A 22,958-nucleotide genomic window follows, 5' to 3' on the forward strand; every position below is an offset into this window, starting at 1 on the left:
AGATATATCTGTGTAGGAGTTGATCACAACCACGTACATGTCGGCACTATTTCATTGGCGACTAGAAATATATATTATATGTGGTTTGCACGTCGTGTTCAGAGAGCTCAACATTAACTTGAATGCATTTCCAATAATTTCCGAACCATTTCTGGACCGCGTACATTCGACACATATTCCATTGACAAGGTAGGTCCAGTCAAAGCAAAACTCATGAGTCAAATTAAACATTCAATGACATTAGCACTCACTCAAAGGAGTCCATACACTTCAACATCAATGTAATCAACTAGTGCAAATTAAATTTTTAGTTATTATACATGTACAAGTTTCGCATTATACGTCATGATCATTCTAGTTGATGCGATTTTTACAATGCCCGGTCCATTGCGTCTATAAGAATCGATTTTCCGATGCATTTGGCAATCACACTTCAACCTAGATCACAAGGTTAAGCATTATGGCCTCCAACAACAACAAAAAAATGGCGAAGGGTGAGATGGCTAGCGTTGCAATGATTAGCATAGCACTACTATATCACATTCACGCTATTTTACTAACTTATTTATATATGTCTCATCTACCATGCAGGGGGCAGTAGTAAGACGGTTACTCCACTGAAGATTTATTCGGCTTCGCCAACACCTAATACTCGACAACATGATGCCACGAGTTCACGGGCTGCCACGGGTTAGTACCTCTCACCCATAGTTAAGTTATCCATTATTTTGTATTCAATTACCTGAAGGTAATCTGATTTCACATGCAAAGATGAGTACGAATCCAGTTACGCCGGTGAACATGCATCTTCTTGTACTGACTAATTAGTACCACCCCTTCCTTTCATGGATCACTTGAGTCTATTGTATCCGGCAATCGTAAACAGATAATATTTTTGGCATTGACATGTCTTGAACATTAATCCTAGATCATTAGCTTTAGTAGGCATATTATGCAGACAAACTTTGTATTTGTTTGAAATTTCATGATAAATCTAATAATGCTCTTTTCATTTGGTTTTGACTTCATCACATATGGTTTGAGTTCATCACATGCTCTAACTCATGTTAAAAAACCCTAACTAAAGAGGAATCCACCCGAGTGACGAAGTATGACCATTTGCCACTTGAGAACCCCCCCCCCCCCCACCAACACCACCACTTTCCCTATTTTTGGCCACACTCAAGTTTGCAATGGTTGCTTAGATTGCGGAAACTTTTGGTTTTGACCCTAATATAACTCATGTCTAGAAACCCTCCCCACATATGGTTTTGAGTTCATAACCACTGGTTGATTACCCCTATGACGTGCACATCACACACGGTCCAAGAGGAAGTGACAGTCAGCGAAACATTTGTACTCCATGACCATGTTGTCACCAACTCATCAGAAACAATCAACGCATGCATTGGAGTGGCACCGAGGGAAAGTGGTAGTTTTTTTCAATTGCTTCTCAGAAGAGGCTCTTTGACGCAAACATTCTACTACAAAGTACCCAATACTCATATGTGCTTAGGAAACCTAGTATCCTAGCCATTCCGTTTGTTATAGGGATAAGAGCCCGATCTACAATGGCCAACGTTGACACAGAAATAGAAAAATCCTTCGTTAATCCAATTCCCACGTAAAACTAAATGGATCTAGTAACCGTACTAGATGATATTTATGGGCAAGGATATAAATTCATGATCTATCATTTGCATATCCATCACAAGTCATACCTTCGTTGGACCGTTTCAAATCACGCCCACACCTACGCGCCTTTATAATTCCTGCTTGATTTTTTTGGATTCCATGTAGCAATTCATCCTTGTTTGAAATTCCTCTTCCAGATTAATGACCCAAAACCTTCCTCATCCTTCTCCCCGCGGTCTAAAGAAATTGCAGCCAAAGGTGTATTCTTCTTCATTGAATCCTTCCTCGTCGAAAGGTAGTGTCTCGTATATTTATCAAACCCCTCCGTGGTGCCATTATATAATTTGAGACCACTCAATAAGGTTGGAAGAGATGAAAGAACAACATTTATAATTTGAAGTCTCTCTCTTTAGAATTAGAACACATACTTAATCTCTTTTCCCCTCCTTCAATCAGGTGTAGAATTCCTAGGCATGTTATGCTCAAAGTCAAGCCCAAGTATGTGAAAGGGAAAGAGCCTCCCTGATGTTGTATGATATATGAGTATATCAGCACTTTGTCCTCTGCAACATTGTTTGGGACTGAAAACGAGTGCATTTTGCAAACCAAGATCCACGGTGGCTTTGACGGTTGAATCGAGCCGCACAAACTCACATAGAGGATGGCATATTAAGGAATAAATTTTACAGGGTCAAATAGACTATGAGTCCCATAAATAAACCGAAATTTGTTCATGTAAAATTAATGAATGGAACCTACTACTGAGCACATGTTCATAACTTATGATAAAAATACTGGTGATAGATAGGATCAGGAGAAGAGATGCGGAAGACACGAAGCCTCCTATGGGTAATTCGGGCATCAAACCCGAGGGCCCTCTGAGCAAACGCCACAATGCGTTTAACTTCTTATACATCTCTACTCCTTAAGTAGAAAGAAAGGCTTACTGTAAGAATAAGCCAAGCAAGTTTCTTTCGTTAATGGTGTCTAAAACTCCAAGATGGTTGGACTAAACCAAATATCTTAGTTTATGCAAACCACTGTACAGTTCTGTTGTGGATATAACTTTGGAATAGCTTATTGCTCATGACATGCACAATAATACAAGACAATTATGCCCTAATTTGTTTTGCGGGGGCAACACTATGTTGTCTATTTGCTTCTCCTCTTAATTAAACATACTAAGATCGAATTGTACTGGTCAATTATCTATGTACGCAATGAATTATTCAAGCAAAAAAGAATTCCTATATTAGTAATGAGGAACGCATATCATGCAAATTCTAAAATAATAAATGGCTTGACTCGATGTGTTAATCCATTAACATTTTTTCCAACTTGGAACGACGACTAAGGAACATCTACTATATGTACACATAAACATCAGCTAGTGAAATCAAGAAAAGCTGCACCATGACAGTTATACCATATGTATACCCATAGCTGTTTTTGTGTAGAATATTAGGACCTAGCTAGTTAAAGATCTCTTACATTAACTCTCAAAAGACTTTTGCTAATTTGAATGCAAAGGTCAAGAAACTACACATGATCTAGCACTTATTTCAGGATATCTCGTTCGCACCTTTAGAAGACTATCAGTACATTTTTTGCCGTTTACTAGCAAGCCAAAAGAAATGTAAAATTTATTAGCACATTTTCGTGCCTTTTTTCAGCTAGTAATAAATGTAGTTTGAAAGATATATCTGTGGAGGAGCTGGTCACAACCACGTACAAGTGGGCACTATTTCGTTTGCAACTAGAATATATTATATATGTAGTTTGCACATCGTGTTCAGAGAGCTCAGCATTAATTTGAATGCACTTCCAATAATTTCCAATCCATTTCTGGACCGCGTGCATTCGACACATATTCCATTGACTAGGTAGATCCAGTCAAAGCAAAACTCATGGGTCAAATTAAACATTCAATGACATTAGCACTCACTCAAAGGAGTCCATACACTTCAACATCAATGTAATCAACTAGTGCAAATTAAAATTTTAGTTATTATACACGTACTAGTTCCGCATTAGGCGTCATGATCATTCTAGTTGATGCAATTTTTACAATGCTCGCTCCATATGTGTGTATAAGAATCGATTTTTGCGATACATTTGGCAATCACACTTCAACCTAGCTCACAAACGGTTAAGCATTATGGCCTCCAACAACAACAACAAAATGGCGAAGGGTGAGCTGGCTAGCGGTGCTATGATTAGCATAGCACTCCTATGTCACGTGCACGCTACTTTACTAACTTATTTATATATGTCTGATATACCTTGCAGGGGGCAGTAGCAAGACAGTTACTCCACTAAGGATTCATTCGGCCTCGCCAACGCCTAATACTCGACAACATGATGCCACGAGTTCACGAGCTGCCACGGGTTAGTACCTCTCACCGATGGCTCGAGTATATCCATAGTTAAGTTATTTATTATTTTGTATTCGATTACCTGAAATTAGTTAGATTTGACATGCAAAGATGAGTGTGAATCCCGTTACTCCATTGGCATCGCGTAACGCTGGTGAACATGCATCTTCTTGTACTGACTAATTAGTACCACCTCTTCCTTTCATGGATCACTTGAGTCTATTCTATCCGGCAATCGTAAACATATAATATTTTAGGCATTGACAGGTCTTGATCATGAATCCTAGATCATTAGCTTGAGTAGGCGTATTTTGTAGAAAAACTTTGTATATGTTTTTCTGAGCTGCAGAACTTTGTATTGTTTGATATATTTTTCATGATAAATCTAATAATGCCTTTTTCATCTGGTTTTGGGTTCATCACATATGGTTTGAGTTCATCACATGCTCTAATACATTTTTAAAAACCCTATCTGAAGAGGAACACACACGAGTCTCGAAGTAGGACCATTTGCCACTTGAGCAATTCACCCCCCCCCCCAACCACGATCACCACTTTCCCTTTTTTCGGCCATGCTCAATTTTGCAATGGTTGCTTAGATTGCGGATACTTTGGTTTTGACCGTAATATTACTCATGTCTAAAAACGTCCCCACATATGGTTTTGAGTTCATAACCACTGGTCGATTACCCCTATTACAGGCACATCACACACGGTCCAAGAGGAAGTGACAGCCATTTGAACAGTTGTAATCCACGACCATGTTGTAACCAACTCATCAGAATCAATCAACACATGCATTGGAGTGCCACCGAGGGAAAGTGGTAGTTTTTTCAATTGCTTCTCGAAAGAGGCTCTTTGACGCAAACATTCTACTACAAAGTACCCGATACTCATATATGCTTAGGAAACCTAGTATCCTAGCCATTCCATTTGTTATAGGGATAAGAGCCCGACCTACAATGGCCAAGATTGACATATAGTAGAAAATTCCTTTGTTAGTCCAATTCCCACGTAAAACTAAATGGTTCTAGTAACCATAGTAGATGATATTCATGGGCAAGGATGTAAAATCATGATCCATCATTTCCTATACCTTCTGGATAAAACCTCACATGGTGTATTTGCATATCCATCACAAGTCATATCTTCATTGGACCGTTTCAAATCACGCCCACACCAACGTGGCTTTTTAATTCCTGCTTGATTTTTTATTTGGATTCCAAGTAGCTATCCATCCTTGTTTGAAATTCTGAACTTCCAGATTAATGACCCAAAACCTTCCTAATCCTTTTCCCTGCGGTCTAAAGGAATTGCAGCCAAAGGTGTATTCTTCTTCTTTGAATCCTTCCTAGTCCAAAGGTAGTGTCTTGTATATTTATCAAACCCCTCTGTGGTGCCATTGTATAATTTGAGACAACTCAATAAGGTTGGAAGAGATGAAAGAACAACATTTATAATTTGAAGTCTCCCTCTATCGAATTAGAACACATACTTAATCTCTTTTCCTCTCCTTGAATCAGTGGTAGAATTCTTAGGTATGTTATACTCAAAGTCAAGCCCAAGTATGTGAAAGGGAAAGAGCCGCCCTGACGCTGTTCGGAATATGAGTATATCTGCACTTCCTCTGCAACATTGATTGTGACTGAAAAATGAGTGGATTTGCAAACCTAGATCCAGGGTGGCTTCAATGGTTTAATCGAGCCGCACAAACTCACATAGAGGATGGCATATTATGGAATAAATTTTACAGGCTCAAATAGACTATGGGTCCCATAAATAAACTGGAATTTGTTCGTATAAATTTATTGAATGGAAGCTACTGCCGAGCACATGTTCATAACTTCTGATAAAAATACGGGTGATAGATAATGTCAGGAGAAGAGACGCGGAAGATACGAAGCCTCCTATGGGTTATTCGGGCGTCAAACCCGAGGGCCCTCTGAGCAAACACCACATTGTGTTTAATTTCTTATACATCTGTACTCCCTAAGTAAAAAGAAAGGCTTACTATAAGAATAAGTCAAGCAAGTTTTTTTCGTTAATGGTGTCTAAAACTCCAAGATGGTTGGACCAAACCAAATGTCTTTGTTTATGCACACCACAGAACAGTTATGTTGTTGATATAGCTTCCTGAATAGCTTATCGCTCATGACGTGCACTATAATACATGACAGTTATGCCCTAATTTGTTTTGCGGGGGCAACACTGTGTTCTCTGTATGCTTCTCCTCTTAATAAACATACTAAGATTGGATCGTACTGGTCAATTAGCTATGTACCCAATAAATTATTCAAGCAAAAAGAATTCCTATATTAGTAACGAGGAACACATATCGTGCAAATTCTAAAAGAAAAAATGGCTTGACTCGATGTGCTAATCCATTAAGTTTTTTCCAACTTGGAACGATGACTAAGGAACATCTACTATATGTACACATATACATCAGCTAGTCAAATCAAGAAAAGCTGCGCCATGACAGTTATACCATATGTATACCCATAGCTATTTTCGTGTAGAATATTATGACCTAGATAGTTAATGATCTCCTACATTAACTCTCAAAAGACTTGTGCTAATTTGAATGCCAAGGTCAAGAAACTACAGATGATCCATCAGTTATTTCAGGATATCTTGTTCACACCCTTAGAAGACAATCATTACATTTTTTGTTGTTTACTAGCAAGCCAAAAGAAACGTAAAATCTATTAGCACATTTTCATGCCTTATTTCAGCTACTAATTAATATTGTTTGAAAGATACATCTGCGGAGGAGCTGATCACAACCACGTACATGTGGCACTATTTCGTTTGCGACTCAAAATATATTTTATATGTGGTTTGCACGTCGTGTTCAGAGAGCTCAACATGAATTTGAATGCACTTCCAATAATTTCCAAACCATTTCTGGACCACGTGCATTCGACGCATATTCCATTGACTAGGTAGATCCAGTCAAAGCAAAACTCATGGGTCAAATTAAACATTCAATGGCATTAGCACTCACTCAAAGGAGTCCATACACTTCAACAACAATGTAATCAACTAGTGCAAATTAAAATTTTAGTTATTATACACGTAGAAGTTTCGCATTAGATGTCATGATCATGCTAGTTGATGCGATTTTTACAATGCCCGCTCCATATGCGTCTATAAGAATCGATTTTTCCGATGCATTTGGCAATCACACTTCAACCTAGCTCACAAAAGGTTAGCTTTATGGCCTCCAGCAACAACAACAAAATGGCGAAGGGTGAGATGGCTAGCGTTGCAATGATTAGCATAGCACTACAATATCACATTCACGCTATTTTACTAACTTATTTATATATGTCTCATATACCATGCAGGGGGCAGTAGCAAGACGGTTACTCCACTGAAGATTCATTCGGCTTCAACGACATCTAATACTCGACAACATGATGCGGCGAGTTCACGGGCTGCCACGGGTTAGTACCTCTCACCGATGGCTCGAGTATATCCATAGTTAAGTTATTTATTATTTTGTATTCGATTACCTGAAAGTAATCTGATTTGACATGCAAAGATGAGTACGAATCCTGTTACTCCACCAGCATCGCGTAACGCCGGGGAACATGCATCTTCTTGTACTGACTAATTAGTACCACCTCTTCCTTTCATGGACCACTTGAGTATATTCTATCGGGCCTTTGTAAAAATATAATATTTATGGCATTGACACATCTTGAACATGAATCCTAGATCATTAGCTTTAGTAGGCATATTCTGCAGAATTTTTTTGTATATTTCTTTCAGCTGCAAAACTTTCTATTGTTTGAATTATTTTTCATGATAAATATAATAATGCTTATTTCATCTAGTTTTGAGTTCATCACATATGGTATGAGTTCATCAGATTCCCTAACTCATGTCTAAAAACCCTCCCCACATATGGTTTGAGTTCATAACCACTGGTTGATTACCCCTATGAGGGGCACATCATACATTGTCTAAGAGGAAGTGACAGCGAGCCAAACAGTTGTAGTCCACGACCTTGTTGTCACAAACTGGTCAGAAACAATCAACGCATTCATTGGTGTGGCAGCGAGGGAAAGTGGTGGTTATTTTCAGTCGCTTCTCGGAAGAGTCTCTTTGACGCAAACAACCAACTAGAAAGTTCTTGATACTCATATATGCTTAGGCAACCTAGCATCCTAGCCATCATTTTTAATAGGGATAGCAACCCAGTCTTCATTGGCCAAGGTTGACACAGAAAAGGAAAATCCCTTTGTTAATCCAATTCCCACTGAAAACTAAATGGATCCAACAACCATAGTAGATGATATTTATGGGCAAGGTTGTAAAATCACGATCCATAATTTCCTATCCCTAGTGGATAAAACTTAACCAGGGGCATTTGCATATCCATCACTAGTCATATCTTCGTTGGACTGTTTCAAATCATGCCTACACCTACACGCAGGGACGGAGCTGCCTTGTAAGCTATGGGGTAAATTGACCCGAATGAAATTAGCAAATCCTTCACCAATTTAGCAATAATCATTGTTTATTTATAGAAGATGACCCCATTAAACTTTTTTTCTAGCTTTGTCCCTGCCTACACGTCGTTATAATTCCTGCTTGATTTTTTTATTTGGATTCCAACTAGCAACCCATCCTTGATGTTTGAAATTCTGAACTTCTAGGTTAATGACCCAAGACCTTCCTAATCTTTTCCCTGCAGTCTATATTAAATGTAGCCGAAGGTGTATTCTTCTTCTTTGAATCCTTCCTCATCCGAAAATTGTGTATCGTATATTTATCAAACCCCTCCATGGTGCCATCATATAATTTGAGACAACTCATAAGTTTGGGAGAGATGAAAGAAAAACATTGATAATTTGAAGTGTCCCTCCATAATCAGACACATACCTAATCTCTTTTCCCTTACTTGAATCAGGGGTGTAATTCGTAGGCAGGTTATGCTCAAGGTCAAGGCCAAGTATGTGAATGGGAAAGAGCCTCCCAGACACTTGTAGGATATATTAGTATATCGGCACTTTGTTTTGTGAAACACTAATTGGGACTAAAAATGAGTGGATTTAGCAAACCTAGATGCGCCGCACAAACTCACATCGAGGATGCCATATTAAGGAATAAATTTTACAGGGTCAAATAGACTATGGGTCCTATAAATAAACGAAATTTGTTCATATATAACAACAAATGAATGGAACCTACTGTCGAGAACATATTCATATAACTTTTAATATAATATACGGAGGGTAGATAGGATCAGGAAAACAGATGCGGAAGACACGGAGCCTCCTATGGGTTATTCGGGTGTCAAACTTGAGGGCCGTATGAACATCTGCCACAATGCGTTGAACTTCTTATACATCTGTACTCCTTAAGTAAAAACAAAAGGCTCACTGTAAGAATAAGTCAAGCAAGTTTCTTCCGTTGATGGTGTCCAAAACTCCAAGATGGTCAGACCAAACCAAATGCCCTAGTTTATGCACACTCAGAACAGTTCTGCTGTTGATATAGCTTTTCGACTAGCTAATCGCTTATGACATGCGCTATAATACAGGACAATCATGCCTTATATATTTTTTTTGCGGTGCAACACTGTGTTGTTTGTACGCATCTCCTCTTAATTAAATATTCTAAGATTCAATTGTACTGGTTAATTAGCTATGTGACCAATAAATTATTCAAGCAAAAAAATTCCCGTATTAGTAATGAGGAACATACATCATGCAAATTCTAAAAGTAAAAATGGCTTGACTCGATGTGTTAATCAATTAACTTATGTTCCAACTTGGAACGACGATGAAGGAACATCTACTATATGTACGCATATAACTCAGCTAGTCAAATCAAGAAAAGCTGCGCTATGACAGTTATAACATATGTATACCAATTGCTGTTTTCGTGTAGAATACTAGGACCTAGCTAGGTAAAGATCTCCTACACTCTCAAAAGACTTGTGCTATTTTGAATGCCAAGGTCAAGGAAACTACACATGATCCAGCACTTATTTCAGGATATATTGTTCACACCTTTAGAAGACTATCACTACATTTTGTGCCGATTACTACCAAGGAAAAATAAATGTAAACATTTATTAGTGCATTTTCGTGTCCTATTTCAGCTACTACTAAATATAGTTGAAAGATATATCTGTCGAGGAGCTGATCACAACCACATACATGTGGGCACTATTTCGTTTGCGATTAGAAATATATTTTATATGTGGCTTGCACGTCGTGTTCAGAGAGCTCAACATTAATTTGAATGCACTTCCAATAATTTCCAAACCATTTCCATACTGCGTGCATTCACACATATTCCACTGGCTAGGTATATCCAGTCAAAGCAAAATTCATGGGTCAAATTAAACATTTAATAACATTAGCACTCACTCAGAGGAGTCCATACAATCCCACATCATTGTAATCAGCTAGTGGAAATTAAAATTTTAGTTATTATAGACGTACTAGTTTTAGATTTCATGATCGTTCGAGTTGATGCGATTTTTACAATGCTGCTCCATATGCGCCTATAAGAATCGATATTTTCAACCTAGCTCACAAACAGTTAAGCATTATGGCCTCCAACAGCAACAAAATGGCAAAGGGTGAGCTGGTTAGCATTGTAATGATTAGCATAGCACTCCTATACCACATGCACTCTACTTTACTAACTTATCTTTATATGCCTGATATGCCGTGCAGGGGGCAGTAGCAAGACGGTTACTCCACTGAAGATTCATTCGGCTTCGCCAACACCTAATACTCGACAACAGGAAGCCTTGAATGCACGGGCTGCCACGGGTTAGTACCTCTCACCGATTGCTCGAGTATAGGCAGAGTTAAGTTATGTATTATTTTGTATTAGATTACCTGAAAGTAATCTGATTTGACATGCAGCGATGAGTATGAATCCTGTTACTCCAGTGACATTGCGTAATGCCGGTAAACATGCATCTTCAGGTATTGATTAATTAGTACCACCTCTTCCTTTCATGGATCACTTGAGTCTATTCTATCCAGCCTTCATAAACATATAATATTTTTGACATTGACATGTCTTGAACATGAATCCTAGATCATTAGGTTTAGTAGGCATCTGCTGCAGAAAAACTTTGTATACGATTATTTGAGCTGGAAAACTTTGTACTATTTGAAGTATTTTTCATCTTACCGATATATAAATATTTTTATACAAGTAATAAGAGATAGAAAATTTTGCTTCACGCCTTCTATCAAGTCATTTATTTTTGAATCTGTGGTTATTAACCCACGGATGCATGTAGTAACCATTTAACTTATATATCTTCTGATTTTTCATGTACTGAGGATTAAGCCCTGTGCTAGTACAAGAAAAACTAATTTAGTACCACCTCTTCCTTTGATGCATGGATAACTTGAGTGTATTCTATCCCGCCTCTGTAAATAGATAAATTTTTTGACATTGACATGTCTTGAACATGAATCATTGACCATTAGCTTTAGTGAGCATATGTTGCAGAAAAGTTTGTACTATTGAAATATTTTGGATGATAAATCTAATAATACTATCTTTCATCTTAAAAATTTGCTGCACACCATCTATAGCAAGTCATTTATTTTGGAATCTGTGCTTAGTAACCCACATACGCATGTACTGATTTCCCATGGAGCAAGGATTAAGCCCTGTGCTTGTATTAGAAACTTGATTGCGGGGAATAAGAGTTATCATCTATATTCTTTTAGTAATTAGTTGATTGTCATGCAGCTAGTGGTATGCCTGCGAGTGGAAGGAGACCATCCACAACAGAGCAGCAGAAACAAAGTCAGGCATCTTCTACTGGTTTGTACCTTGTCACTCGAGCTGGAGGTATAGAGTTTTTTTTTTTGAAGCTCTGGACAGTGGGGAAGACCCCCACTGACTTTGTATTACCAAAAATTAACGTCTACAATCAGGAAGTATTTACATGGTGAAAGTGGCTGGAGGCATAGAGTCCTGCCTATGTATACAATACTCCACGGCTTCACCTATGCATACAAGATCACTTTTACTGAATCAATTTTACTGGATCTATCATGAAATACGTATTCAAAATGTAATGATTAGGTATTATATATGCTGATACTTTTTCATGTAAACTTGATCAAAATTGACACTACTTGATTTAAACAAAGAAAAGACTAAATGGCTTTGTATACATCAACGGAGGGAGTACTAATCGACTCATATCACACTAGACTGCAGTGAACATATATGTCCATTACGTGGCACCTGATTTTCTGCTCTGCATTTTTTTATCTAGGTTCCATTCCTTGTCCAAAATGATTTTGCTAAAGTTTCTTTTGTCATCTCCCGGTGATCTTGCGTGCATGCAGATCAACCCAGACGTCAAGCCCCATCATCATCAGCGAGCAATAGGAATGGGCAATCATCAGCAAGCAGCAGTCAAAGGGGGCATGCAGAGTCTCATGGTGCCGGAAAACCGAAGTCTACAGGAACAAAAAACAAGTGAACTCTATAGTATCTTGCTTATGGATGGTAATGATTTATTGCTCTACTTATGTACATACTGCGCACCTCAGAGACTTTGTCTTATTGAATTAAATCTTGTTTTTACTCAGGCAAGCTATGATGCGTGTAGCAGTTCAATCGTCCGATGTTCGATCTCTAAAATAATACAAATAATATGTGTATTGTACTCTCTTATAAATTGGTTGTAATTTAGTCGGTACGCAAGTGGAACTAAGAGAAATATATGAATCTGTTACGTGTAGTGGTTTGTAATTGCCTCTCGATGGATTTGCATGCTGCCCCTAGTCCCTATTTATGTAGTGTGTATTGAGTTCACATGTATTTGGGATTTGGGGTTGTACTAAAAAGTATTTCAGAGTGTGTAACTCACAAAAATAGTTCATTTATCTTAAAGTATTTACCATGGATGTTGATGAACGAAAGGTGCTCTACCATATATGTTGTTGCTCCCAATACTTGCGCGCAGAGCACAACCAGGCTTGCTACAACAAACGAGCACATGCAGCACACGTCGCACTGGCAAGTACGAAGAAAGGCTCCTGCCCTAGCGGTGAACCTCACCTCCAACACGACGTCATGAACGCGCATGGCAGAGCGCTGGCCAGCCCAACTGTAGGTAAGTTTGATTCTCCAGTTTCGGTGGTAAGTGCCTTCGGTAGCGAAAAATGCCAAACGGAGACCGAGCTCCATGGAGGCCTTGATTTGAAAACTTCAACATTCATACTTTTCAGTTTCAAAAAATTCTGAAAGAATACACGTTTACCTAGAGACATAATGTACATGTGTGTAGATTTTTAGGTCGAAATACCCTAAAATGAGAGCTACACAAAAAACTAAAAAATCAGGGGCTTTTTGGCATGTCTATTGTTCACCCTCAAAGTCTGTGTTTTTTTTGTGCAGCTCGCAATTCAGTGTATTTCATCCTGAAATTTTATACACATACACATTACATCTTTGAATTTTACACATACACACATATACATCACACACTAAGGCCTGCTCGGTCTCCAAAATGCCCTACTCGGTAGCGACTGCAAAATGCATGCACTTTGTTCTTATATGGCAGTCATATCGCATTTGGGATTGTACTAATTATAAGTATGTGAGTGTGTGTACCTCGCAAATAACTGTTCGTTATCTTAAAGTGTTTTACCATGGATTGTAAGGAGTGAAAGTGTGGGATTTTTACCAGGTTGTTATGATACACAATCTTTACTAAGAAAAGTTTCACCATGGAGCTGTTAGATGTTTACATTACCTCATTTTATTCCCTTTTATGTGCTGGTGTTTTCTCCATGTTTTTTTACATACTACAGATCACCATTAGTGCACTCTTTAAATAACGCATTGCCACACTTATCTGATGCCTATCGGATTTATGATTTTTTTTATGGTGTCCACTGGATCTATTGCAAATTGGATTTTTTTTCTTCTTAAACGTGGCGTACACACACGGGGATGATTCTATCCCAAGATGGTTAGGCGCTGTTATTTCAAGGAAGTATCGATTTGTCGTCTCTCTTCCAACCAGGAGCTTTGATTCAGACTCAAAACAACGATCCTTCCAGATTCATAGAATTGATGCAAAACCTTTCGCATGCATCATACAAGCTATGTGTCCTATGTCATGTATCATATAGTGTTATGTGTTGTTCCATGAGCAAATTATACTTGAGCAATGGAACACACTATGTACAAATATGTTTGGCTACTATTCACACTATAGATAATGCTGTACATATATTTTGGTATATGTGATTATTGCCGAGAAACTGCCAAGCATATATGTTGTCTTCCTGGACTCTTATGTATATTAGTCCCAAGAATGTGCTAGCAACACATGTTTATTATCATACTTAAATTCATATTTTGAGAAAATTGTTGTGCCTGTTTTCTGGAGGAATGTTGTGATCATGTAAAAGAGCTAAAATTTTAGTTTGCTAATGTTATCATGTTTTACGTCAAACAATCTTTCAAAATGGTTATATTCATATCTGGTTGCCCGCAGTTTGGCGGGCAACGCGCGGCAAGCCGCGCCCCCTATCTAGTGTTGTTTGAAACACGCGAACGCAGAGCACGTCCGGCTAGCTAGAAAAAGCGCGCGCCGGGGAGCACCCGGCTGTTCCCTGGTCCTGCATCTCACCTGATCCGGTGTGACCTCCAAGTTGCGGCCCAACCAATTTTCCGAACCAGGTGCAGGGTAGGACTTCCAAGTTAACAGGTACAAGGATTTCTGGATCCAGGTGGCCGGGTTGGACTTTCAAGTTAACACATTACCTGTATCTAGATAGGTACAGGTAGGACGCACCATTCTATCTATCTGTCGTTCAAAGTTTGCTACAGGATTCTTCTATCTATGGGTCTCCTCCCAAGACGTTTCTTCGTCTCCACGTTGACGCATGCATTCTTAGTCTGGCAGCAGCTATAGCTACAAGCGTACGTACGTGGGATTACTGAGTCCATGTGCCATACGTACGTACCTACCGATCAGAAGAATCTTCTATAAATATGGCCATAGGCGCATGCACGGCCACAACCATCTCCCCATAGCTATACCCATCAGCTTCCGCGCCGGGCGCCGGCCTCGTAACCATGAAGCTCATGCCGACCGTCTTCTGCCTTCTCCTCGTCGTCCTTGCATTGGATGGTATGCACATACAAAACTACTTACTCCTACTGCCTTGCTTTCGCTTTTAGATATTCGTTGTTAGCTCTTCAAGTATACATGTTACTTCGATCTCGTCAAGTTCTTCATGCATGCACTGAGACATGATTGATCTATCTGACAGGGGCTCGTGTGGAGGCACGAGGCACACCTTCGGCTGATCAGGGGTCAAAGAACCAATGGTCCAGCATGTTCGTCTTCGGCGATGGCTTCGTCGACAACGGCAACCTCCCAAAGACCGATACATGGCGTCAATGGAGCTATCCCTACGGCTCCTATCTCAACTCCCGTGGATCTGCGACTCCTGTTCCAACTGGACGCCTTTCCAACTATTGGATTCAATCTGACTTCATTGGTACGTAGCTAGATATATACTGATACGCTATTGTTTTATGTACCTAGCTAGATAGAGAATTTATTTTTGAGCACGTACAACCTTATATCTTAGACCATTCAAAATAATACATCATATGAACGCTCTAGATAATTTTAGTTCTGACCCATACAATCTTATCTGTGTTGTACTAAAAATAAGGACCCTGATATTTATTGATTTATTTCCCTTGCAGCAAGGATCTTGGGCCTCAGTGAAGCCCCTCCATCGTACAGGCTCACGCCACATCTATCTTGTGACCCATCTGGCATGACCTTTGCTTTCGGCGGCGCTGGCGTCTACGAGGTACCGGACAAGAAGGTGCCGACCCTTGCCACACAGGTCAATGCTTTCACGAGGCTACTCAATGCTGGGGTTATCTCAAAACAACAGCTTCAGAGCTCGGTCGCTCTCGTCTCCATCTCCGGCAGTGACTACATGACTGGTGCCAACGTCGAGAATGCCTTCTTGAGTAGCTTCGACGATGTGAGTAGTAGTTAGCAGACTCAAACTTGCAAACCACTAACCAGACTGCAATTACTATATACCCATATTCTTACCAAGTAACTTCTCTTCCATGCAGATTGATAGTTATATTGGGAATGTGACGACCGAGATTGCGAAGAACGTGGGGAAGCTACATAGGCTAGGTGTGAGAAAGGTACTAGTGAACAACATGCATCCCATTGGCTGCACGCCTTTGCGGACTAGTTCGAACAACTACACGACATGCAACCTTCTGGCCAACTATGCCGCGACTGTGCACAACATCAATATAGAACACCTCATGGGCAACAAGAATAATGCCCACATACTGGACCTCTACACTGCCTTCACCGACATCGTCAATCACGCCCCTGGTAAGTACTTTATATGTCTGCACGCGCATGATGCAAATTAAATCTGGTTTCACATGTATGCATTTTATTCAACATCTGTTGGAACTATGTGTATGCAGGTGAAGGATCGGAGCAGTCAAACAATTTCAAGCGCAAGCTGACACCTTGCTGTGAGGCTTCCACCGAGCTGGGGTACTGTGGACAGGTTAGCCCGTCAGGGGAGCGCCTCTACGACCTATGCAAGAATCCTGACAAGAAGTTCTACTGGGACGAGAGTTACCCGACGACTGCTGGGTGGGAAGCTGTTACAGAGGCGCTAGAAGAGCCTTTGAGGGAGTTCCTAGATCGGGACTATGTTCCATGATGCCTTTGCAGTTCCTAGAAGCTGTTACAGAGACCATTCAAAATTGTTTTGCTAGGTTAGCTTTATATAGATAGTATTCGTATTTAGGAAGAAACTTGTGAGTTTTTATTGCCTTGTGTTCCATGAACTTTCGTCTAGTTACCTTAATGTTTTAAGAAAGTTGGTCGTACTATGTATGGTGAATCTAGTGTGTATCTATTTGAGGAGCTCATGGGAGTTGCAGCAAATGAGAAGGTGCTTGGATGATTGGTTCTATTTGAGTAAAGAGTAGATATATATATCTGCATGTGCGATCTTTGGTCTCAAAGAGTGCGGCTTAGTTGATTGAGGTAACACTCCACCTGGTGGTAGCATGGGTGTTTGACACGACATGATGGGTGCCAAGCCAGCTATGTTTTACGTGGCAAAGACGAGAAAGACGCATACTGGCACCCGCAACCCATAGGTTCGTCCGGCGTTCTTGGCTGTTCCGTCAGGTTCTGCCTTCACCATCTACGCCCCGGCTTGCGAAGGCTGTGTTTATGCACCTGTAATTAAAAGCGCACAGGTCGTGCCTGTGAGAACTTCCACTTAGCTCCCTGCCGCTGTCTGTAATAAGCACATGTCTGTAATAAGCTAGGTCTTATGCCACTGATTTTGTTAAGCTTTTGAACCTGTAGCTGCAATGTGTGGATTTCACATCCGTGGGGCTGGTTTCTTTTACTTTGCTGTTTCATGTATTCGGAAGCAAGATAAGGGGGAGAGAGATGCTTTCTGGGAAGAAGGAAATATTGATCACTTCAAGCTAGTCCGACATATGTTGGTGGATCCTAAAGAAAGGAAAAAGGAAGATGTCCTTGTTGAATTGGGACAAAATGATGCTCCCTATGTCAAAGGGTGGTATGTGTTTTCGTGATATACATCCTTCAACCAAGCAGTAATAGCAAAACAAGCTTGACGATTGGTTGATGGTCCAGAGGGCTTGTGTGCACGATTGCTACGGGCAAAATAATACCCCAATGGGAATGTACGATCCAGTGTTTACCACGTCCACTGTGTGGAAAGGAATAGAAAATGGGATGGCACTAGTAAACAAATAATTTAGGAGAGTTGTTGATGGTACTTCCATTCCTACGAGGACCATCGTTACACCCCATCGCACTCAAGGAAAATTGTAGACTACATCTTGCGGCGGTTTTTTTTTTCACACAAAGGATACCTGCTTTCAATCTCTTCATGCAAGAATGGTTCATGGCCTAACTGTGTGCGTATCATCAAATTCTGAGTTGTAATCAGAGACGTCTGTGCTTGAGTAGTTGAGCTGACCAAGAGTCTCCGGTCAATATCATTTGTGCGGAACGTCTATCTATCACCTTTCTCACGAACCAATTTTGCACAGCCCGATATTGGTTTTCTAGAGAAAATATGGCTCATGCCTTAGAGGTATCGCAGTAGGAAAGTAATATGATAGTTTTGATAGTAGTAGCAACGGTAATAGTAACAGTAACAGTGATAGCAATGATTTTGTAGTACGTGTAACAATAACGATAGTAGTAGTAACTAAGCAAGAACAATATAAGAGAAATACGTAGGCATTGGATCGGTGAATTCGTTGGATGATATTCATCATATAACAGTCATAACGTAGGACGATACGGCACTAGCTCCAATTCATAAATATAATGTAGGCATGTATTTCGTAAATAGTCATACGTGCTTATGGAAAGAATTTGCACGGCATCTTTTGTCCTACCCTCCCATGGCAGCAGGGTCCTATTGAAAACTAAGAGATATTAAAGCCTCCTTTTAATAGAGAACCAAAACAAATAATTTAGGAGAGTTGTTGATGGTATTTCCATTCCTACGAGGACCATCGTTACACCCCATCGCACTCAAGGAAAATTGTAGACTACATCTTGGGGCGGTTTTTTTTTTCACACAAAGGATACCTGCTTTCAATCTCTTCATGCAAGGATGGTTCATGGCCTGACTGTGTGCGTATCATCAAATTCTGAGTTATAATCAGAGACGTCTGTGCTTGAGTAGTTGAGCTGACCAAGAGTCTCCGGTCAATATCATTTGTGCGGAACGTCTATCTATCACCTTTCTCACGAACCAATTTTGCGCAGCCGGATATTGGTTTTCTAGGAGTGTTTGACAAAAAACTACCATATTAGGGACTGCCGTCCCACTGAACTACCACATTCAAAAATGTGACTGATAACTATCAAAAAAAAGTTAATTTCATGACTAAAAACTACCGCTTTCGAAAAATGGCCAGTTTAGACGATTTAAACGTGTTTATGACATGCGAAGCCTGTCTGTCAGGGCTGTCGTGGCAGGAAAGTCTGCTCCGTTATTTCAAACAGTTAAGTTGACCATTATGACAAGTGGCATCCTCTTTGCCCCGTGCTCCATCCAGCTCCGCCGCCTCCCAGCGTCCTCCTGCCTGCGCCGCCCCATGAACTACCACCACTAACGCGAGCACCTGACTAACGGCGCCGGCGACTCGGCGGCGACAGGGTCGCGCGCCAAGCGGCAGCTCGCCGGTGTGCTGCTCTACTGCTGGTAAGGTGTTTGCTAAAATTCCAGAGAGAGAGAGAGAGAGAGAGAGAGAGATGAGGAGGAAGAAAGAGGTGATGCTGAGGTGAGGGGTCCACTTGTCATAACGGTCAACTTAATGTTTCAAAATAACAGAGTTAACCTTCCTGCCACATCAGCCCTGACAGACGGGCCCCACATGTCATAAACACGTTTAAATCATCTAAACTGGTTATTTTCTGAAAGTGGTAGTTTTTAGTCACAAAAATAACTTTTTTTGGTAGTTATCAGTCACTTTTTTGAATATGGTTGTTCACTGGGACGGCAACCCCAATGTGGTAGTTTTTTGTCAAACACTCGTTTTCTAGAGAAAATATTGCTCATGCCTTAGAGGTATCGCAGGCGCTCCTTACTCTGTTCACATAACAGATCTGCTAGGAGTGTAGTTTCACTCTATGTTCTTCGTCCACCTGCTGGCGGTGAACCTGCTGGCGCGACTATGATAGACCGGTCATGGATGCCATGGTTTGTGCCGTCTTAAGCTTCTTCGTTGCATCGAGTTTCTCTCCATTTATATCTCTTGATAAGCTTGCGATCTCTTGGTGGAGCGGGAAAAATATATGAGGAGGACGTGGCACTAGTAGAAAACAGGGCTTTGGTCCTGGCCAAATCAGAGCATTAGTCCCGGTCGTGTTACGAACCAGGACGCCGGCCGGGCCTCGGCAGACACCATTCGTCTGACCCCTTTAGTCCCGGTTCCAGACACGAATCGGGACTAAAGGGTCTCGCTCCTCGCGCAACCCCTTTAGTCCTGGTTGATGTCAGGAACCAGGACTAGAGGTCAGTCTCTAGTCCGGGTTCTAGACATCACCCCTACCTGCTCACTCCTCTGTTTTTTGGCCGCCCGGCATGTGCGAGGTCTGTGCTGCTCTGCTCACACCTCATATGCACATGAGGTGTTCGATGAAATGCCCGAGCCACACTTAATCTTTCTCCTCTCTAAGCTCGACCTCCAAGCTACATTTTCCCCAAGATTTGTCTAGGTTTGGCAGTGTACCAACTACAAGAGTGTTCTAAAAGTTAGCAACTTCATCCTTTCATCTCTCACTTCTAGTTTAGCTCATTTCAAATGCTCTAGAAGTAGAGTGGTTTGTGGGTTTTAGTGGAGGTGTGTATGTGGGAGTTCATTTGATTTAGATGCACAATTTGAGCTCAAATTAACTTCTTATAGTCTGCAAATGTGTAGGGTGCCGTCGAGTCCCGGTCCCCGTCCTCACCGCCGTCGATCGCCCGTGCGGATCTCGTTGCCGGCACCATCATGGTGATCCTCTTGTTCTTATATTCTTTTTAAAAGAAAAAAATTCTTACTTGTATGATTTAGATAGCTACTTGTATAATTTTCTTACTTTTATTATTGTTTGTTATTATATAGTGCCATGGTTTTGATATCCGCCCCCGTTGGCTCTGGTCCGGTCTATGATTCGGATGTGGTATATTATCTTTTATAACTAATTGTTTCATTAAGTGTTTATGACAATTATGCCGACCAACTTGACATAGATGTTTTTATCTAGGAGGTGTGTGAACCAGAAATTCCAACCGACCCTCTTGTCGAGAGGTTAAATGTGGTTGAAAAAGAAAACAATTATTTGAAAGAAAAATAGAAAATAATTGAAGAGGAGAAGATGAAATTGGAGTTGCATGTTGCCGATGTCGTCGGTGATCACAAGATCCAGATGGATGCAATGCGCTTGAATATTAGAAAGATTAGAAAATATGCCATTGATAATGAGGCTTGGTATCGTTACGCTGTTGGATCAATTGTTATCTTAGTTGCGACTTTGATCATATTTGTTGTTGCATTTAAATTTTTTACATAGTTGTATGTTAGTTTCAATGTATGTTTTAATTAGATGCTCTAGAGAGCTAGCTGTGTGTTGTGCTATGAGAACTATGTATGAACTTTATGTATTTATTTTTTTCAGTAATAACATTTTATCACTACTGTACTTTGGTTTTAATGTGATGATTAACTTTTATTAATTTGGTTACTTCTCTATTCATGATGTTCTGTAATGGATTTTGATATACTTAAATATATAATGCACGCAGATGAACCGGCAATGGATGTACGGTGACCGATGCACCTCCGACTACATTGAGGGCCTGCATAATTTTCTCGAGGTGGTTGAGGCAAACAAGGATAATGGTTTTATGTAGTGTCCATGTACTGTCTGTGGGAATACGAAGGATCACTCTTCCGCGAAAACTCTTCACTTGCACCTGCTTGATAAGGGTTTCATGCCACACTATAATATTTGGACCAAGCAAGGAGAAAGAGGGGTTTTGATGGAAGATAATGAAGAAGAAGAGGATGATGACAACTATCCTATGTTCCCTGAATACGGTGATACTGCAACGGAGGACGCTGAAGATCAAGAGGCACGAGATGTGCCCGATGATGATCTTCGCCGGGTCATTGTTGATGCACAGAGAGAATGTGAAAGTGAAATGGAGAAGTTAGAGGATCACAGAAAAGGTTTGTACCCAAATTGCGAAGATGACAACACGAAGCTCGGTACCACACTGGAATTGCTGCAATGGAAGGCAGACAATAGTGTATCAGACAAGGGATTTGGTTCGCTACTGAAAATAATGAAATAGAAGCTTCCAAAGGATAACGAATTGCCCGACAGTACGTACGAAACAAAGAAGGTTCTATGCCCTCTAGGATTGGAGGTCCAGAAGATACATGCACGCCCTAATGACTTTATCCTCTACCGCGGTGAGTACGAGAATTTGAACGCATGCCCGCTATGCGGTGCATTGAGATGACCCTGGTGATGTTGAGGGCGAGCGCCCCCGGAAGAGGGTTCCTGCCAAGGTGATGTGGTATGCTCCTATAATACCACGCTTGTAACGTTTGTCCGGAAACAAAGAGCATGCCAAGTTGATGCGATGGCACAAGGAAGACTGTAAGAAAGACGGGAAGTTGAGAGTACCTGCTGACGGGTCGCAGTGGAGAAAAATCAAGAGGAAGAGGCGGGACTTTGCAGATGACGCAAGGAACATATGGTTTGGTTTAAGTGCAGATGACATTAATCCTTTTGTGGAGCAGAGCAGCAATCATAGCACCTGGCCCGTGACTCTGTGTATCTATAACCTTCCTCCTTCGTTTGCATGAAACGGAAATTCGTTATGATGCCAGTGCTCATCCAAGGCCCTAAGCAACCCAGCAACGACATTGATGTGTACCTAAGGCCATTAGCTGAAGAACTTTTACATCTGTGGCATATCAAAGGTGTTCGTGTGTGGGATGAGCACAAACAGCATGAATTTAACCTATGAGCGTTGCTGTTTGCAACCATCAATGATTGGCCTGCTCTTAGTAACCTTTCAGGATAGACAAACAAGGGATACCATGCATGCACGCACTATTTTGATGATACCGAAAGTATATATTTGGACAAATGCAAGAAGAATGTGTACCTGGGACATCATCCATTTCTTACGACCAAGCATCTCTTAAGAAAGAAAGGCAAGCATTTCAATGGTGAGCCAGATCACCGGAAGAAGTCCGTCCTCTAAACTGGTGATGATATACTTGATATGGTCAAGGATTTACAAGTTATCTTTGGAAAGGATCCTGGTGGACAATCTGTTCCAAATGACGCTGAGG

At 40.6% G+C, this 22,958-nt stretch overlaps 2 protein-coding genes across 6 annotated transcripts; both read left to right on the forward strand.

The window, feature by feature from the left end:
* Positions 1-363: 363 nt before the first annotated feature.
* LOC123170456 (uncharacterized protein PB18E9.04c) lies at positions 364-12,911 on the forward strand. 5 transcript variants are annotated; one of them, XM_044588322.1, is made up of 10 exons: positions 364-494; positions 592-690; positions 1,833-1,930; positions 3,925-4,023; positions 7,361-7,459; positions 10,712-10,810; positions 10,907-10,969; positions 11,754-11,855; positions 12,362-12,524; positions 12,608-12,911. In XM_044588322.1, the coding sequence occupies exons 3-9, from the start codon at positions 1,837-1,839 to the stop codon at positions 12,496-12,498; spliced, it is 693 nt and encodes a 230-aa protein (XP_044444257.1). In that variant the 5' UTR covers positions 364-494; positions 592-690; positions 1,833-1,836; the 3' UTR covers positions 12,499-12,524; positions 12,608-12,911. The 5 variants fall into 5 exon arrangements, with proteins under 5 accessions (XP_044444257.1, XP_044444255.1, XP_044444256.1 ...); XM_044588320.1 differs by lacking the exon at positions 1,833-1,930; XM_044588321.1 differs by lacking the exon at positions 1,833-1,930 and having other exon boundaries at positions 11,754-11,828.
* Positions 12,912-15,016: 2,105 nt separating this feature from the next.
* LOC123168104 (GDSL esterase/lipase At3g09930-like) lies at positions 15,017-16,935 on the forward strand. The gene is made up of 5 exons (XM_044585964.1): positions 15,017-15,165; positions 15,308-15,538; positions 15,753-16,042; positions 16,140-16,416; positions 16,515-16,935. The coding sequence occupies exons 1-5, from the start codon at positions 15,111-15,113 to the stop codon at positions 16,757-16,759; spliced, it is 1,098 nt and encodes a 365-aa protein (XP_044441899.1). The 5' UTR covers positions 15,017-15,110; the 3' UTR covers positions 16,760-16,935.
* Positions 16,936-22,958: the final 6,023 nt, after the last annotated feature.

Source organism: Triticum aestivum, chromosome 7D (genome assembly GCF_018294505.1).
Source record: "Triticum aestivum cultivar Chinese Spring chromosome 7D, IWGSC CS RefSeq v2.1, whole genome shotgun sequence".
Lineage (NCBI taxonomy): Eukaryota > Viridiplantae > Streptophyta > Magnoliopsida > Poales > Poaceae > Triticum > Triticum aestivum.

Excerpts from the sequence above, each read along its gene's own strand:
- LOC123168104 (XM_044585964.1), top strand. The coding sequence starts at position 15,111 with ATGAAGCTCATGCCGACCGTCTTCTGCCTTCTCCTCGTCGTCCTTGCA. Across the intron at positions 15,166-15,307 it reads CGTCGTCCTTGCATTGGATG|GGGCTCGTGTGGAGGCACGA; the intron begins GTATGCACATAC and ends TCTATCTGACAG. Across the intron at positions 16,417-16,514 it reads CATCGTCAATCACGCCCCTG|GTGAAGGATCGGAGCAGTCA; the intron begins GTAAGTACTTTA and ends ATGTGTATGCAG.
- LOC123170456 (XM_044588320.1), top strand. The coding sequence starts at position 461 with ATGGCCTCCAACAACAACAAAAAAATGGCGAAGG. Across the intron at positions 10,970-11,753 it reads CGGTAAACATGCATCTTCAG|CTAGTGGTATGCCTGCGAGT; the intron begins GTATTGATTAAT and ends ATTGTCATGCAG. Across the intron at positions 11,856-12,361 it reads CCTTGTCACTCGAGCTGGAG|ATCAACCCAGACGTCAAGCC; the intron begins GTATAGAGTTTT and ends GCGTGCATGCAG.